This window comes from Cherax quadricarinatus, chromosome 13, assembly GCF_038502225.1.
Source record: "Cherax quadricarinatus isolate ZL_2023a chromosome 13, ASM3850222v1, whole genome shotgun sequence".
Classification (NCBI taxonomy): Eukaryota; Metazoa; Arthropoda; class Malacostraca; order Decapoda; family Parastacidae; genus Cherax; species Cherax quadricarinatus.
In genome coordinates this window covers 28,917,583-28,929,754 of record NC_091304.1, presented here as the reverse complement: position 1 = coordinate 28,929,754, position 12,172 = coordinate 28,917,583, and the positions used below count along the sequence as shown (strand labels likewise).

The following is a 12,172-nucleotide window of genomic DNA, read 5'->3' as shown; positions in this document are numbered from 1 at the left end:
GCTGCTGCACGTATCTTACTCATCTTCTTGTCGGTATTTTATACCATATTCATAATTAGACAGTATTCTTGTCAAGCGTGAATACAGACACAGGTGACACGTGGTGTTGTTGACAAATGTGAATACAGAGACACAGATGGTGGAACAGTCTATGGTACAACGTTGTACTCTCTGCGGATAATGTTAAATGGTTTTCATTATTGCTTGCTGTTTCATTACATAATTTTTGGAAAATGCCAGGTTGATACTAATGCAAGGTTAATAGTATTATTCATATAGTCTGCAGATATTCATTTTGGATATTTTATGTATATATTAATGTATTATAAAGAATATAAGACGCGGTGCACGTGTGCAGTATTGATACTCCTGAATTATTATATTCGAAAAAGAGGGTAACTTTAATTCCTTGGATCAGGAGCTCTTCACCAGCATCGAGATACTCCCATTGTAGAGTTAACTCTTGTAGTAATAGTTGTCAGTTTAATATGGATCTATGAGGTTTTAAAACACGAACTATTATATAACATAACTAATTTAGCACGAGCGATATTCATGGATGTGACGCTGCTTTAATTTTTAATAGGCTAGAATTTATTTCTAACTTGTGTTTCTGAACATTGCTATGCTTACTTTGGTATTTACTGAGTGCAGCGTTCTTCGTCAGTTGTCTGACCAACCAAGATCAATCTGCCAACCAATCCAGATTCCGCAATGAAACATTGGAGGCTGTCCAGTGGACTCAAAAACTTTTTGCAATTTTGTACGAATATCCTAGATAAAATGTCATTATTGTTGTTTCTTTTGTATATTTATGACTATTTGTAATTCACAATAAACCACATTATATGCAGTATTGTAACCATTATTTTAAATGATTTTTGTCTGCGAGTCCCATAATGCATGCGTATAAAGAACTAACAGTATGAGTTGTCATGTAAGGAGGTCCAGCATCCACCTCAGGGCTCCAGTATAACGAGTCTCACCTTCTCTCTCCCTTACTTCCCTCTTTATACCTTGAAAAAACGTTTTATCTGATATTTCATCGGCTGCTAACGCTTCCTGCCTCCACGCGGCGTACAATATCCCAGAAGAAGGAAGATGAGCGTAGCCATGCAATTCTATAGGTTGATCTGAAGGGAGAATAAGATTAATGTCTAAGAGACACGGGAAGAATGTGATATAAACAAAGTGTGGTGTGATAAGGTCCTTTACTTCCGAGTTGGAAGATCCTTCATGAAGGTACGGGACTTGACCAGAGGAAAAATATCGTACAACTACATCACCCACTAATACCTATTATATAACCACGCAACAATAAAATTGCTGGGACAAAAGTTTAGAATGTAAATTAAGCGTATATAATTCAACAAAATACATGTATATCTAAATTAGTGGTAAAGATTCAGAAACCAAAATACGCCCGATGGTTTTGCAGTGTTGGCTAGCCTGGCGTGACGTAGTACTCGAGCGGTTTGCGGCGAAGGCGCCAGAATACAGCTCAGTCTGAGTGAAACTGTGGTGGGGAGAGGGCATACACGTTCATCTCCGAGTGATACATCATGGAGCTTTCTCTAGTGGGTGATAGGGTTTATGCAGCAGAATGTATACAGAAGAAAAGAGTGAGGAGGGTACGTGTTGTTCAAATTAATTAAATCTCTTGAAACTACGCATGAAAAGTGAAAAATAACGCAGTACTTAGCTACTCGACTCATTTGTTTTGGTTTTCCGTTGCAGGGACGTGTGGAGTATTTGGTGAAATGGAAGGGCTGGTCTAACAAGTAAGTAGCAAGCAAGAGTCTGTTTGATAAATATGAGTGCTAGATACCCCATAAGCGTGTGGACACTGGACTAACCTCCGTCTCACGTTCCAGACACAACACATGGGAGCCGATTGAAAACATCTTGGACGTGCGTCTGCTGGAAGCCTTCGAGGAGAGGTAGGTAGATGAGCGCATGCGTTCCCCCCCTCCCGTGTGTGTGTGTGCGTGTGTGGCTGCCTCCTGCACACCCGCTAACACCAGTTGGCTCTGCAGGTTTGTGATAGACGGAAATATTGCTGCTGGGTTGAGGAGGGTTAGGGGATGAGTTGAGTGATGCGAAGGGCGGAGGCTGCGGGTAGCAGCAGTGTCCCGCCCACTATACTCTACATTTCCTCGATTTAAAGCGTAGATTAATGTTTTTTTTTTTTCTGCTCCCTTTACAGCCATAAAATGTTTACGCATCCGTGATTTGGGATGTGTACACCTGTTATTTTGATATTGGTACAGTGTCGTATTGATCTGATCTTTTACGTCAAGTCATCCCAAGTGATTACTAGTTATCAAATGTTTGTCAGTGTATGATGTTCTATATTTTGTGTTGAAGTGTCGTGTTTAAGTTGATCTTCCTTGACATTTGAATTACTTCAGCTAACACGGTCAGAACTTCCCTGCTTCAAATATTGTCTCGGAAATCGTCTCCCCCTTAACATATTTACTGATATTGTGAGTAATGTTTAGTTATGTTTGACATTATGACTGATATTTAATAGTGGTTTGTTATTTACTATTGTATAGTAGGAACATTTTACAATGTAGTTCATTTCTTATTAGGATGTAAGTCAGGATTTTTATTTATATTTTTAAATCAGAAGTAGCCCCTCAAGGAAGGTTCCTTGATGCTGGTGAGGGGCTCTTGATCTAGGGAACGGGATCTGTGCTCCAGTTCCCTGAATTAAGCCTGAAAAACCTTTCATCCCCCACAGGCCCTGTGTAATCCTACGGGTTTAGCGTTTCCCCCTGATCATAATAATAATAAAATCAGAAATAGTTGGACAGTGTTTCATAATGTTAGCTTATAATCAGATACAGTATAAGATTTTAGCGACTCATTCTCAGTTTATTTTAAAGAGATAGTGAAGTTATATTTTTTTTACATTTATAATTAAAATGAAGAGCTTAGTTTACAAAAATCATTATTACACCAAGAACTGAAGCTATCACCAGATACGACAATGCTGCTCTTCAGGAGTGTCTTGTCCTGGTCATGTCTAGCCATCATATTTGAGTGATTCATAATCCCACCCCAGCTGAAATTATATTAATTTATAATTCGTTTATTTTCATATTGCCAGTGCCATTAACGTTCATAGATTAGTTCCAAATTGAATTTTGACGAGGAAATACAGAGACTGACATTAAGACACCTTGTTGACCCAGAGCAATTAAGTTAGGCGTCTCCAGAGTGCCCCCCTACCCCTGCAACAGAATGCGTAAAGCTGTGAGCTTACCTGCATTTATCATGTAATCAACAGTTAATATGAATTGACAATGGTTTATAATAGTTATGTTCTCATGAATTGCTTCACAAATGATCTTGTATTATAATTAGCATGAAGTATGCATTCCACGTAAGTTCAATGTTCACGCGGCTTTGGGTGCTGACCAAAACAGTCTTAATTTAAGTGTGTATGTGCGCGCGTGTGTGCAAACTGTTCCGCCCACTTACCCCTACCGGCCGTCTGCTCCCTCCCTCAGTCATGACCTCCCTCATTGCTCCCCCTTCGCCCCCACCCTCCTCCTACTAGGTGTTTGAGAAGCATAAAACGCCCATTAGAATACGTGACACGGTGACTGCTAGAATCGGATTGGGATACAATTACCTGTGGTATATGAATGCAGTTACCACAGATGAACCTCCCAACTTGCCCAGTTCCTTATGTAAGTTCTGAAAAAGTAGGCACACAACCTTTATCATTACATGGTCAAGTGTTCGGTTGTCAGTGACTTAAGGCTTGGTGGAATGGTGTACTTGGAACTGTGTAACTACTTCCTTCTACTATGGGATGCTTGAGGATATCCTCATTGTCCACTCTGAATTTGCCAGCACTACCTAGTTAGCAGCCTAGTAACACTTCTGTTGTATGCGAATACATGCTGTACAAATTATATGTATATACTTAAAGCTATACATGATTTAGGTGTATGTAGTGTATGTGTAACACACACACACACACACACACACACACACACACACACACATATATATATAGGGAAGTAAAACCTCGGGAACTGGACTGGGGACCCTCATCCTCAGAGAAAATAATAAACTTCTTGGGGGAAAACTGAAGGTTCTCCCCGAAGCTATTTGAATATTGTCTTCTCCTACCACCCTATATTCTATCTTCTACGTAGACTACTTAAAGACAAAATACAATAGGAAGTAGAACAACAAAGATAACATGTCAAAGCTACATCTCGAATACTTCGTCCAGCTCCCCAGCGGTGGACCGCGTGCCCAGAATGCTGCAGGCATTTCCCCTCAGGATCGCAACACTGACTCTCTGAAAGAGGAAGCTGGCCGCCCTGTGGTCCTTGGTTTCTATGATGAGTTTTTCAGCCAGCTTTTTGAGGAACTTGAGAGCACACTTGCCCCATGCTCCAAGGGTCTCCGACCCTATTGGGATGAAGTTGTAGCAAGGGGGAAGGCCTTCATATTTGCGGGTCTTCTGGGTCTCCCTGTGGTTGGCAGCTCCACCCCCTTTAGCTACGGAGTATGACAAGTAGGTGTCTGCCAATGTGGCGGCACAGGTGTAGTCCCAGGCAGTCTGCTTACCATCCTTCCAGGGTAGCATAGTGGCTCCATCAGGATGCTTTTGACTTCCGTCAGACCTCAGTACTTGAGGTTCCCGTTGAGCTGGGCAACGGGCTGTGGCGAGGCTTCTCTTTATGATGTTGACCTCATGTCTCGCATACTTACCTTCTGATGTGTGACACACGAGACCATTAAGTCCGAATTGATCAGCCGTCGCCCTGCCGCAAATACACCTGTTCGGTGAGTATGGAGGCGGCTAGGCGAAGAACAACAACAATCCGAATGGCCTGTGGGTCGAGTCGAATGCCCAGGGAGGAATTGGGAACAGCTAGAAGGAAATCTGAATGTGGTGCCCTCACCTCTAGGAGACGAGTTTTGTCCTTTCCTGAAGCGTTGGTGAGCATTGTGTTGGCGAATTTTTCGATGATCGGTTTGTTTCAGTGGGACTGTTCTCTTTGGGAGGAGCTGGTCTACTGGAAGAGTCTGCAAGGATGTCTCACCGCACGGCTGTTTCAATGAACCTGGGGTCTTTAGCTCCTACCGCGTCTCTCAAGCGTCCCGGTACAGTCTCCTTGACTAAACCACTGGAAGCCAAACACGAAGACAGAAATGTAGGTAAAGCTACCTGCGTTGCTTTGCGAACCGCTATACCTCCCAGTCGCAGTGGGAGGGTTACCTGATCCAATTTCTGATCTTCCAGCGACAGATTCAGTGCCTTAAAGATTGAGCTCAGGAGTGAGTCATATTCGTCGAGTGTTGGGCTCTCAAAAGAGGGTGGGCACCTCAGGAAGCATGTGAGTCTCGGCAGAGTAAGACATCTTGCGAGGAGATTATAGGGCATCGTGGGCATAAAGATCGCTTATTCATTAATTCATTCTCTTCAGGTCATTCAGTTTGTCCTTGAGGACCGTGTCGATGGCCTGATGACCCAGCGGTGCTCCCAAGAGGGTGCTGTTTGGTGGAGTGATTATAATAGAGACTTCAGGGAGGATTGTTTGCACAGCTCTGATTATTTCCCGGTTCGCTGTGATGATTTCACACTTGGAGGGATTGAGGATGAGTCCCAAGGCTTCTCCCTGTGTCTTCACCAGTTGTACTTCTCTAGCAGGGATTTTTCAGTACCTGCCAGTGTGCCATTCTCCAGGTACCAGTTGTTGAACTCGCTGCGTAGGCTGGGAGTTAGTTCTCTCACTGTCAAGCAGAAGAGAAGTGGAGCGAGTAATCACCTTGCTGAACACCCTCTGATGAGGGAATTTCATGTTCGCCAGACAAAAGAATTGAGTTTGCTGAAGGGAGCTGAAATTAAGGGAAAAAGACTGGGGAACCGATCTCGAACGGCCGGTAAGACCACATCCCTTTTCACCATATTAAAGGCATTTCTAAAGTCGAGTTTGACTACGGTCTTGTCTTCTCGTAGGTCCCTGATGTAGGCCCTTGCCGCAAGAGCTGCGGCTTCACTGCCTTGAGAGACCCCAAAGCCCACTTGGTATGGCTGGAGTAAACTGGCAGCTTCTAGGCGAATGTTTCTTAATGCTGCTTTGGCAACAAGACGGCGAAGAGTGTTACCAACAGCAATGGGTCTGATTCCCCCATCCTTCTTCAAAGCGCTTAATGAGGCTTCAAAAAAGAAAGGTTGGTAGACAGCAACCATCCAGGGAGGTACTACCGTCCTACCAAGCGAGTGTGAAACAAAAACTTGTAATTGTTTTGCATAATGATATGATTGTTTTTTTTTTCTCATAAACGCGCGGGATAACACTACACATCCATGTACACGCATATATATATATATATATATATATATATATATATATATATATATATATATATATATATATATATATATATATATGTATATATGGATTAGAAAAACGCTCAAGGCCTTTTGCACTATTGCCAGTGCTTTGTCAGGAGCTATATACAATCTTGGAACAAGCAGATGGAGGAGAAAACTTTCAGAAGTAAAGAGGGGAGACGTAACTTATTATACCTACTTACCTCGAGGATTTTTCCACACTAGATATCTGCCTACTTCAGTAATGCATAGCTCCTGGCGAAGCACTGGCAACAGCGAGTCTTTTGCTAGTTTTTCCATATCTTGGTGATTTATTTTGTGTACTCACATTTGTGGTTGCGGGGGTCAATTCTTAGCTCGTTTCCCCGCCTCTTCACTGATCGCTACTAGATCCTCTCTCTCCCTGCTTCATGTGCTTTATCAAACCTCGTCTTAAAACTGTGTATGGTCCCTGCCTCCACTACGTTCCTTTCCAGACTGTTCCACTTCCTGATAACTATGAAGAAATACTTCCTAACATCCCTCTGACTCATCTAAGTCTTTCAACTTCCAATTGTGACCCCTTGTTTCTGTTTCCCATCTCTGGAACATTCTGTCTGTCCTTGTCAATTCCTTGCAGTATTTCATGTTATGTCTCCCATAACCCTCCTGTCCTCTAGTGTCGCCAGGCCGATTTCCCTTTACCTGTCTTCTTAGGACATTACCCTTAGCTCTGGGACTAGTCTTGTTGCAAACCTTTGCACTTTCTCTAATTTCTGTAAATAGGTAAAACTTGCGATTTTGGCTTAAATAGCAACGCTCTTGTTGCCGAATAAGGCAAGCGAAAATTTGTGTATGCAGTAATTTCGCAAAAATCATTCTGAACCTAACGAAAAAAGTATATTTCATTGTGTTTATTATTAAATTATTGTAAACTTATCTAAAATATATTTAGTTGGATTAGGCTAAATTAAATTGCCCTTGTTATAATAAGGTTAAGTAAGTTTTCTAAGGTTCTTTTGGTACAAGATTATTAAGTTTTACATTAACATAAATGAAAAAAATATATCTTTAAACGTACAAGATATATATATATATATATATATATATATATATATATATATATATATATATATATATATATATATATATATATATATATATATATATAATGAAATACCGAAACAAGTGATGATGAATCATTAACAGAACTGCGGCTAGCCAGGACTCGATCCTGCTTTCCCATGCAGGATTGTTGGTCCAATGGATAGTGATGTGTACTTTGTTCAGTTCTCACAGGGCTGGGGCATGGGAACGCAGGATCGAGTCCTGGTTAGCCGCAGTTCTGTTAATGATTCATAATTACTTTTGTTATTTTATATATATATATATATATATATATATATATATATATATATATATATATATATATATATATATATATATATATATATATATATCTATAACCATAGTCTTTCTCTGTATTACATCACTTATGTTAATGTTAACAGTAGAGTATCTACATATTCCTCCCGCATGTGCTTGACATGTTATGCTCACGTACAGTGTATAAAATGTTACTTCCATAAACTTTGCTAATATTTGTGTATAATTATATGTATTTGTGTAATGTGAATTGACATGGTTTGTATTTTTTCTTCAAACTAACCTAGCTACCTAGCTGCTTATATATTAATGTAATATAGCCTAGCCCTGCCCAACAATATCCTGGGTTAGCCTTTGTTAGTCAGTGTTGCTTAGTGAAGTAGTTTGTTCATTATGTTCAGGGTGGTTGTCGCGAGGCTAGTACATTTACAGTATGTATTCTCAGTTTAAAATGTTGAGAGGCTATTGCAACAACGAATTTGTATTGTTTATGTTGATGAGGGTGATAAATTTATAAAGATCCATTTCTCCTATGTATGGAGTAGGCCAACCAGAAAAATGGTAATCCCCAAGTAATTGTAACTTTACCTATGCTGGAATGAAACTTTTGAACTGTCGTAGCTGATGAACCTTTAATGGAATACTACTTGACTATATATATCCTTATTGACACACTGAAGTCTCCCAGCTCATGCTAAAAGATTTAAACACTATGCGGTCCACCTTGTGTGATGGAATATAGTAAAGAAACTTGGTTTTTGTTCCCACAATGTAATTATAATACGGAATAGTGTAGCAGTACATTCCTGATATATCCAGTTTTGTTAAAAAAAAAATGATCCACGCCTCGGTAACCTTCCTCACCGTACCTCCAAAACTTCCCTCCCCAAGCCTCCCTCAACGCTTCCTCCTCTCTCAACATTACCTTCTCCCTCAGTGCCCCCCCCCCTCTACTTCCCTCAGCGCCTCATTCTTCTTTCAGTGCCCACCTCTACTTCCCCCAACGTCCCCTCTACTTCCCCCAACGTCCCCTCTACTTCTCTCAACGCCCCCTACCTCCATCAACGCCCCGCATCCTAGTCTCCGCCCTTAAGCCACCATTGAGGTAGCCACTCCCCAGCCAGCACTCGGTGGTGGTAATGATAATACGACGGTTGTGTTCAGCTTACTCTTAATGCTGCTGATGACATCTGTGTTGACAACTTCATCGAGGGTGGGTTGTCGGCACTCCATGCTGAACGATATGTTGGTGGGTTGTGTGTGTTCTTGGAAAAAAAATCTTATATTTATCGTTGCACACATTACAAGAGGATAGGAAATCGTTACTACACAGATACTGTAAGAGTTCATTGGACGTATACTGAGGTGTGTAAGAGATGTAAACCTTTGCAGGCTTGCCTCAGGTTGACAACAGTGATTACGCAGGTGCTGTTAATAAGAAGCAATATTTGGTTTAGAGAGTACTGTATATGTATCTTAAAGAGTATCATATTTGACTTGGCATCCCGTGTTTTGAAGTTTATTATTATCCAGCCAATCAGTTTTCTTGCAATTGTAGTAATGCCATTGATATCATTGACCGTAAGATCCTCTGGTATCGTTGAACGTAAGATTCTCCGATATCGTTAAACTTAAGAACTTTCGATAACGTTACTAGGTCCCTTGCCTGCCTCTTACTCTGTTGAATAGTTTAAACGTTTTATACTCTGTTTCAGATTTTATCTATTGAACTTTTTCTTAGCGGATTAACTGAAAATTGTCCTTGTTTCAGCAATGACAAATGTATTTTGCCTCTGGCCCACAGGACGTCTTGGTTTACATCCATCTGTAGATGCAGTCTTCCAAATTCTAGTAACGTCTGGGTGAAGTGGCAGGCTTGTTTGTATCGGCTTCCTCTCTCCCTGACTATCATGACCTATGTAGTATCCGTTTTCATGGCTGGGAATTTTTGAGGAAAGTGACCTTGGGCTTTAGTGAGTTAAGGATGGTGTCAATGTCGTGTATTGTTGACGGTAATTGACAAGCAGTTGGGCTGTGCTCAGACCTCTGCAACAAAATTGTCATCAAAGATTTGTTAAGTTTTACCATGAATTAAGGAAAGATCCTAGACTTCACCTTACGAAAGCAGATGAAGCAAATGAGATAATAATTACGGACAAGGTAGATTGTAGTGGAAAAATGAGCTTACGTGCCCCATAATTCTGCACTCTTTTGCTTCTTCAGCATATTTTTGCCACTGCTCTCTGTAAGGCTTCAAGAAACACACCACGGGAATTGGTACGTCTTGCCGCTGATCTGTCTATACGGCTTAAAAAGAAAAGGGTAATGTTTAGTCAAGTCACAAGAAAATTAACCCTATCCCTCCCCCCCCCCCGGAAAACTGTTAAAGTTGTGCAACTTCTTCCTTATCTTAATTAAGGTATTTAGCAAGGGTAGTGTAGGTTGCTAGGGTAGCTGTTGTGTAAAAATTAAAAAAGGCTTATCAAATGTGTTCTCAACTTTGACTCACTGTCTTGGTGGATAGGAAGATCTTTAGGTAACTCGTCTGAAAGTTGTTACTTTGTTACTTTGATAAAGTTATCATGATCACGCGTCAGTTTCGTTGCTGGTAACCTCTGAAAGCCGTTATAATACCAGGCAATCAGATGGACAAAAAAAGTTAGTCGAAACACGGAAACCTCGCAGATGTTGGTAAAGGTGGTAGGTTGCTAGACGTATGTAGTAGGCTAGGAGATGAAGACGATATGTACGTAGACGTAGGTGGTATGGTGGTAGAAGAATCTTGTAGGTTTGGTACATACATATATACCTGACATATATATATATATATATATATATATATATATATATATATATATATATATATATATATATATACACACACACACACAACACATTATCTCCTAGTCCACAGCAGGATTCGAACCTGCAAACTCTGATGCCGAGTTTGCAGGTTCGAATCCTGCTGTGGGCTGAGAGATAAATGTTTGTAAATTATTTTTACTGTTTACGAATTAAGCACATGACACACACTATATACATTCATAACATATACATAACATATATACATACATAAAATATGTACATAACATATATACATATACATATGTACATCCATATCCAAGAAACGCGTAGAAAATGGAAAGCTCATTTGGTTTCTATTTCATGTTTGACTTAAATTTGTGATCAAATTAACAAGTCTGCCACAGTACATGCCTTCGAGGCACATCCTTTTGTAACACACGCTGTCAAATCACACGCTTTCAAAGAACATACATTCATAACACATGCCCCCGAAGCACATGGTTTCAAAGCACATGCCCCCGAAGCACATGGTTTCAAAGCACATGCCCCCGAAGCACATGGTTTCAAAGCACATGCCCCTAAAGCACATGGTTTCAAAGCACATGCCCCCTAAACACATGGTTTCAAAGCACATGCCCCCTAAACACATGGTTTCAAAGCACATGGTTTCATAACACATGCCCCCGAAGCACATGGTTTCAAAGCACATGCCCCCGAAGCACATGGTTTCAAAGCACATGCCCCCGAAGCACATGGTTTCAAAGCACATGCCCCTGAAGCACATGGTTTCAAAGCACATGCCTCCGAAACACATGGTTTCAAAGCACATGGTTTCAAAGCACATGCCCCCGAAGCACATGGTTTCAAAGCACATGCCCCCGAAACACATGGTTTCAAAGCACATGCCCCCGAAGCACATGGTTTCAAAGCACATGCCCCCGAAGCACATGGTTTCAAAGCACATGCCCCCGAAACACATGGTTTCAAAGCACATGCCCCCGAAGCACATGGTTTCAAAGCACATGCCCCCGAAACACATGGTTTCAAAGCACATGCCCCGAAGCACATGATTTCAAAGCACATGCCCCCGAAACACATGGTTTCAAAGTACATGGTTTCAAAGCACATGCCCCCGAAACACATGGTTTCAAAGCACATGCTCCCGAAACACATGGTTTCAAAGCATATGCCCCCGAAGCACATGGTTTCAAAGGAGTCGACTATAAGTTTATACGATGTAGAGGTGGTAACTTCAGTCAGAGAAGGGCTCTTGATTCAAGGAGTAGTCTTAATCGAATCAAACCTGATTACCTCTCTTTCCTCAGACGCTGCATGACATAGGTTTGGCACTTCCCCATGAATATTTTAATGCAAGGGAACACTAGTAGACAGCTTCTTATCCCAGAGTCATACATTTAGCATAGTATCAAGGCAGTAAGTGCTAAAACCATACATTTGTTACACTGTCTTACAAGAAGAGCCACACGCCCGTTGGCTAGGCCAGAAAAAAGTAGTACAAACCTAATGAATATTTAATGTCAACCAAAAGTTCAGTACAGTAATACTGATTTGACGCAAATTACCGCTGAGATCCAGTTCGTAGACTTGAGCGCTCCTGTAAGTTTTCTACGA

The 12,172-nt window shown here is 41.1% G+C and overlaps 1 protein-coding gene across 2 annotated transcripts in view; it reads left to right on the top strand.

Moving 5' to 3' along the window:
• The first annotated feature begins 1,444 nt into the window (after nucleotides 1–1,444).
• LOC128688719 (chromodomain protein polycomb) overlaps nucleotides 1,445–12,172 on the top strand; it is a 143,413-nt gene continuing 132,685 nt past the window's right edge. Inside the window, exons 1-3 of one of the 2 annotated variants that reach the window (XM_070084638.1) lie at nucleotides 1,445–1,631; nucleotides 1,738–1,781; nucleotides 1,875–1,940. In XM_070084638.1, the coding sequence (XP_069940739.1) occupies nucleotides 1,563–1,631; nucleotides 1,738–1,781; nucleotides 1,875–1,940 (179 nt within the window). In that variant the 5' untranslated portion in view covers nucleotides 1,445–1,562. The remainder of the gene's footprint in view (nucleotides 1,632–1,737; nucleotides 1,782–1,874; nucleotides 1,941–12,172) is intronic. The other variant, XM_070084637.1, reaches the window with a different exon arrangement.